General features: G+C 37.8%; 1 protein-coding gene across 1 annotated transcript; it reads right to left on the reverse strand.

Moving 5' to 3' along the window:
• Positions 1–469: 469 nt before the first annotated feature.
• On the reverse strand, positions 470–4,871 carry LOC117612947 (7-deoxyloganetin glucosyltransferase-like). Its single transcript, XM_034341581.1, has 3 exons — positions 4,848–4,871; positions 4,156–4,642; positions 470–1,416 (listed from the first exon to the last, which is right to left on the reverse strand). The coding sequence occupies exons 1-3, from the start codon at positions 4,869–4,871 to the stop codon at positions 470–472; spliced, it is 1,458 nt and encodes a 485-aa protein (XP_034197472.1).
• Between the last annotated feature and the right edge of the window lie 2,116 nt (positions 4,872–6,987).

The raw sequence follows: 6,987 nt of genomic DNA on the forward strand, positions 1-6,987 counted from the left end.
CTGTGAACTTTCATTGTAGGACAAAAATACTTCATTTGCTTTCAAACTCCAACAAGTATCCTAATCAAGTCTTCGTTGATATATTGGCCTTTTGAGCTTTTGTTTTTTGTTTTGTTTTGAGAGATGCCTTTTGATTTTTCGATACACTAAACAATGAAGAGCCAAAACAATTATTGTAGCAAACTGCTTAAAATATCGGGAAAAGTGGGCTCAAGTTGGGGGCCATGTATTGGTTCAGACATATGGTCATCGAAGATTATGGATGCCAATACTTGCCACTGATTTATAAGTACGGGAGCACACACTACTTTTCTATAAAACAAATTGCAGAGTTCAAAGCCCTCAGCCATTGATAAAAAATGAAAAAAAATAAAATTGATTCCACAATAATAATAAAACAAAAACATAAGCTGAGGTGTGAGGAAATAACAACATAGAACCCCTGGATCAGGGTTGATTATCTCTCTAGCTACTCGGGTTTTGATGGCTGCAGCAGTACATCTTTAACCAACTTCTCCAAATTCAGTAATGAAGAACCTCTTGGACCAGTAGCTTCCTCTGCCTTTCGCTTCCACTCCATGGCGTTCTTTCTCATCTCTTTCCCTTTCTCACCAGACATTAATTCTCGCACAAGCTTCTCCACTTCACTCCTCTTCACATTGCTATCAATCTCCAAGCCAACTCCCCACTGAGTGCACAAGAACCAACAGTTCGTCTGCTGGTCCGCAAAAAACGGCCATATAACCATTGGCACTCCAGCACTCAAGCTCTCAATGGTGGAGTTCCAGCCACTGTGTGTCAAGAATCCTCCTATAGATGGGTGGTTCAGAACTTCCTCCTGTGGTGCCCAACTGACCAACAAACCTCTTTGTTTCGTTTCTTGGGTGAACTCCGATGGGAAAATAGCTGCATCATCCTTCACAAGGTCAGGCCTAATTGTCCACAAAAAGGGCTTTTTGCTATTAGCAAGACCCCAAGCAAACTCAACAAGCTGTTGGGGTGTCATAACAGTAATGCTCCCAAAATTAACATAAACCACCGAGTCGGGTTCCTTGGAATCCAGCCATTGCAGGCACTCAGGCTCTTCTTTCCAAAGGCTGGAACCAATCGATGACAATATAGTGTTCTGGGGAACAATCTTGTTCACAAGCAAGTGATTGGGGCCAATGGTGTAAATTGGAGGAAACATTGAAGAAAGAGCCTCCAACACTTTATATTCCAATGTGTCATAAGTGTTTAAGATGATAGCAGAAGCTTTGGATGCTCTTTCTACCACCCCCAAGGCGAAGCTTAGCATCACGTCTTCTGGATCTGTGGTACGTAGAAAGCTTGGGAGATCTCTCAGACGAATATCCTTCATTCCTGGAATCCAGTCTACCGTGGTGTCCAAATACCCGTTTGTTAGAGAAGCCTCATCTGAAAAAGCATACATAGAATTTGTCATAGCTGCTTACCATTTCTATATCCCAGATTAAATAACAAAGATATAAGAATGTTATAAAATGAACTGGGATATGTGCGAATATTGAGCTGCACGTAAAGTAGATGAGACACAGCATTTAACGAGGTTCGGCTATGCCTACGTCCTCGGAGAGCAGCAACAGTAACCTTTCATTCATAACATAATATGGCTACAACTCTAGTGTTTACAATATGTATGCTCACCTAATTTTTTCTCTAGGAGAATTTCTCTTTGCTCTCTTTCTCTTCACACACTCACCCTCTTTCTTCCTTCCCTTCATCTTCTCTCATTTCATCTTACATTACAAGCAAATAGAATGCCTATTTATAGGCAAAGCAAATGGCTTGGTTTGGTGGGTGTGTGATTTGGTTTGGTAGGTGTGTGGTTTGGTTTGGTGGGTGTGTGGTTTGATTTGGTGGGTGTGTGGTTGGATTTTGTGTTGAACTTGAATGTTAGTTGGCTATGTGGGCTTCACCCATTCTTCTTTACAACAAAGAATTCTTTCTTATAGGCTTAATATTTGTACATAAATGGCCATCTTTCCCAACAAATTACAGACGTGGGCTTCAGAGCATCACATAATTTCCCCAAGTTATATATATATATATATATCCTTCTCCATTGCGAACTTCTAAGATGCGGAGTGGTTGCGAACTTTTGTTTTTAACCGTTGGATGGCTTGTATGGTTTAGATTTAAAACAAAGTTTAATAACTCATTTTTCTCTCTCTTCCCTTTCCTCTTCTTCCGCGAGTTCACTCATCTCTCTCTCTCTCTCTCTCTCTCTCTCTCTCTCTCTCTCTCTCTCTCTCTCTTTTTGTCTTCTTTTCCTTTCCTTTGTCAGATATTTTCCTCCTTTTCCCTCCTGTTCCTTTTTCTCTCTGTCTTATTTTCTTGTTAGAGTTGTTAGAGTTGTTAGAGATGCAATTCCACATGCGTGTTTTTCCTGAAATTAGTAATTTCTTATGTTGGGAATTTTGGCTAATTGTTGGAATCAGGTTTGACTAATTTGTTGATCTGGTACAAGATAGAAAAGGAGGAAGACAAAGGAAGAAGAGCGAAAAGAAGGAAAATAAGACAGAGAGAAAAAGGAACAGGAGGGAAAAAGAGGAAAATATCTGACAAAGGAAAAGAAGACAAAAAGAAAGAGAGAGAGAGAGAGAGAGAGAGAGAGAACTCGTGGAAGAAGAGGAAAGGGAAGAGAGAGAAAAATGAGTTATTAAACTTTGTTTTAAATCTAAACCATGCAAGCCATCCAACGGTTAAAAACAAAAGTTCGCAACCACTCCGCATCTTAGAAGTTCGCAATGGAGAAGGCCCCCATATATATATATATATATACACACACAGTTCCTCTCTCATCCGGATCCGTACGTTATTACCGTGAAGGTGCCATTGTAAACAATGAGGAAAATAGGGGGGAGTAGTAGAAAACACAAAACGTCCACACTGTAATAATGTCCGGACCTCCCCATGGGAGGTAGTTATTTGGTACTCCAATACTCATCATTCACTGTAATTCCAATCTTATCTTTTTAAGTTTTCAATCTCATTTTCATAAGTCTGAGATGAAAAATAATTAAAAAAAATAAAGGAGGGTGAATGAATTTTTTTTTTCGGGGGTGAACGATGAATATAATAGTTTGCCAATCCCTAGACATATGGGTCCCTACATTTTCTATTTCTTAGACATATACACATCACTCTATAAATCTATATGTAAAACCCAAATTCAAATTTATATGACCATTAGGATATAGGAGGTCATAGTATTCCTATGTTTTTACATTGTTGCCACCAAACTTCATATTTTATTTATAATTTATTTCAAGCATTTCATTAAGTACTATTAATAGCATATCAATCACCTCATTTCTTTCGGTTGACATTCTCTCTAGCATATCGCTCCTAAAATTACAAACAAAAAAAAAACTGTAAATTACATATCTAATAATGTACCTATAAAAAATATAAATATAAATATATACGTAAAGATATATAGGTATATTAATTACGAAAAAAAATTTACAGCAAAATAGGTACACAATAATTCATAGAAAACATAGATACACAATAATTTATAGAAAATATAGATACGCAATAATTTATAATAATAAAAAATAGGTAGATTATTATCCATGAAAAAACTAGGTACAATAAATAAAATCCAAGTTCTAAAATAGGTAGATTATTATTCGGGAAAGATGGAACAAAATTTCAAAAATGCAATAAGAAAAACTGCCTTTTTCGGCCAACAATTGTTGACTGTATTAATGAATTATAATAATAAAACGGATAATTAATTGCACACAAAATTGTAGAGGAAATCACTACAATAAATTGGGTAACTAAAAATTAAAATACCACCCCATTACACGTTGAAATATAAATACGGGTATTTTGACAATCAAAAAATTATAATAAATCAGATATTGAAATTAATTTTTATTTATTTATCAAAGATATTGAACTTAATAAGGTAGTCATGGGTTTTTACTAATAAAAATTGGGTATTATTTATAGAAACAAAAAGTGAAGGGTTGCAGGTAAAATAAGTTGAATTTGAAGGGTGTAAGCCAAATTTACTATTAATTTAATTACTTTTCATATAACAACTAATACAAATAATAATATCACAAAATTTCAATTTTACTGTATGCGTGCCCTTTATTTTTCATGTAACATAACATGTACCTCTGAGTGGTGTAAGACCTTTGTCAATAAGTTGACGATAATGAGTGACGCCCGTGAAGCTACATGCACTTGCAGTCCAGAACAGCGCCACCGGAATTCCAAGATCTTCACCCACTTTGACGGCGAATGACATGATACCATCCGAGACAATACAGGTCACCGGTGGGAGGGCCTTGTCTAGACTAAGGTTAGCAAGCAGGTTGTGAAATGGTCCTAAGCAAGTCTTGCTTGTGGAGTCACAAAGAGACGGGATGTCTTGCGTAGCATCAGCGTCCATAGGGAGCAGACCATCGGGGATGGCTTCGAAACAGAAGTCCTGGGAGATGTAGAAAGCGGAGGGGCCTTGGGATTTGAGCAAGCGTTTGTGGTTGTACTCACTGTTGACAAAGGTTATGTGAAAGCCTCTGTGATGTAGGAGCTTTGCAAACTTCATCATTGGGCTTATGTGACCTTGAGCTGGGAATGGGAGACACACAGCATGAGGCCTCTTGCTAACTTCTACTCCTACGCCATCCATTTCTATTTCTCTCTCTTTTCTATCTTAATTCTTAGTTCTTAGGGTACTGCGTGTGTGAGTTAAAGTACTGCGAGAGATATAAACTTTATAGGAAATCTAGATCTGCATTACATCTGTTCTCTTGGCAGTATACATAATATTCGAGATATTTTTACCACCATGATCTAGTTTTAACTTTTGGTAGATTTATTGTTCCCATCTGAATGATTGGATTGGACTCAATGGCCCTGAGTTCCAAGAGATATCGCGGAAATTTCAAGCCTTTATTTTCAAAAATATCACGTCCACATATAAATTTCTCATACACGACACACATTTCTGACCCCAAAAAAAAAGTTAATACATTCCTTTAATATAGGGTGCTTATTTTTCCACTCCCCTTTTATTACACTCCCTTTTATTTTTTTTAATACTTTTTACTATAATATACAAGTGAGGGTAAGTGAACAAAAGAGATGTGTGGGAATATACAATTTCCAACAAAAGGAAATGTAAATGGACAAAAGTGGAGTGGGAAAACTAGCTCCCTTAATATATTGGGCACAAAATGTCACATCTCGAGACCGGCCATGCCGTAACACGATATTGTCCACTTTAGGCCCCCTCTCTACTCTCACGGTTTTGTTTCTAGGAACTCATGAGCAACTTCCCAGTGGGTCACCCATCCTAGGATTGCTCTACCACAACTCGCTTAACTTCGGAGTTCCCAAGACTCCAAAGCCAGTCAGCTCCCAAAAGGCCTCGTGCTAAATGGAGGCGGGCATTATAAGACACATCACCCCCTCTCCGTTGGATTATAAGACACATCACCCCCTCTCCGTTGGTTGATGTGGGATATTACAATCCAACCCCCTTAGGGGCCCGATGTCCTCGTCGACACATTCGCACCACATGGCAGAGTGGCTCTGATATCAAATTGTCACATCCCGGGACCGGCTCCGTCGTAGCATAATATTGTCCGCTTTGGGCCCCCTTCTCTGCCCTCACGATTTTTAATCTAGGAACTCACGAGCAACTTCCCAGTGGGTCACCCATCATGGGATTGCTCTACCCCCAACTCGCTTAACTTCGGAGTTCCCAAGACTCCAAAGCCAATGAGCTCCCAAAAGACCTCGTGCTAGATGGAGGCAGGCATATACATATAAGGCACATCACCCCTCTCCGTTTGTCGATGTGGGATGTTACAAAAAAGTTGTGAACAAAAAAGATGATGTGATGTGGTAGAAAATTGGAATATTGATTGAATGGTTTCTGTTCTGATAAAGGAATGCAAAATTCCCTTTCCAACTTTTGTCTGTCTCTCACTATGCTCACTTTTCTAGCCAGCAATCTCCTTATGCTTTTATGTCACATCAGATTTACTAATCTTAATTAATTACCATGTCCATGGAAACTGCAAAGGGGTTTGCTCATTATAAAGTTTGTTGCCATTAGTTAGCAAGGAAGAAGACATTTAATATTTTTTTAACAGTGGCAAAAAATGAAAAGAAAATCAAACCATTGGCTGCTGCAGCTCATAGCGTTTGTTTCTGTCATGGCAGTTTTGGTAGGAACTTGTTGCCAAACCAGTCTTCCTGCAACACTTGTTCTTTCAATTTCAGTTGTATTTCAAGGTTCACTACTACAAAACAGCAAAAAGACGACGGTAAATCATTGTCGTGTATTCGGTTTTTCAATGGTCGTGGAATCCACCGTCATCTTTTCCCTCATAAACTACGACGCTAAATCACCGTCGTTGTTAAAATATACAACGTCATCAACAAATACAAAACGACGTTTTTGTACTGCAAAAAGATCTAAAAAAGCAGTCGAGGATGAGAATAGACGACCAACTCTCTAAAAAAATCGTCGTTAAAAAGGAAAAATATGACACATATTAACATAACAAGGCCGCAAGATAGACATACAACGACGAAAATTAAAATAAGACGCCGTTAAATATCATTTTCACGACAATAAAAAATATGACGCCTTTAAATACATTAGAAGACGACGTTATTGATTCCTACTACGTCGCCTATATAAAAACAGCCGTCGTAAAATAAATTTTCCACTTCGATTTTTCTATAAAAGATGACGGGGAAATAGTTGTCAGTGTCATTATTTACGACGTATGTATTTATAGAGTAGACGTTGAACAACGAAACAACGTCGGTTACAAATATATGAGAGTCGTATTACAAAATTTATACGCCCTATTTTCAGAAACAAACAACGACGATAAATATTAGACGTTGTTAAATAAAACAACGTCGAAAACAAATAAAAACAGACGTGTTTAGTCTGCTAAAGTTTTAAAAAAATAGTCGAGGATG

This window comes from Prunus dulcis, unplaced genomic scaffold, assembly GCF_902201215.1.
Source record: "Prunus dulcis unplaced genomic scaffold, ALMONDv2, whole genome shotgun sequence".
Classification (NCBI taxonomy): Eukaryota; Viridiplantae; Streptophyta; class Magnoliopsida; order Rosales; family Rosaceae; genus Prunus; species Prunus dulcis.

Coding starts and splice junctions, on each gene's coding strand:
- LOC117612947 (XM_034341581.1), bottom strand. CDS start 4,871: ATGGGAACAATAAATCTACCAAAA. Junction 4,643..4,847: donor GAACAATAAATCTACCAAAA/GTTAAAACTAGA, acceptor GAAGTTAGCAAG/AGGCCTCATGCTGTGTGTCT. Junction 1,417..4,155: donor AGGTCTTACACCACTCAGAG/GTACATGTTATG, acceptor ATGCTTTTTCAG/ATGAGGCTTCTCTAACAAAC.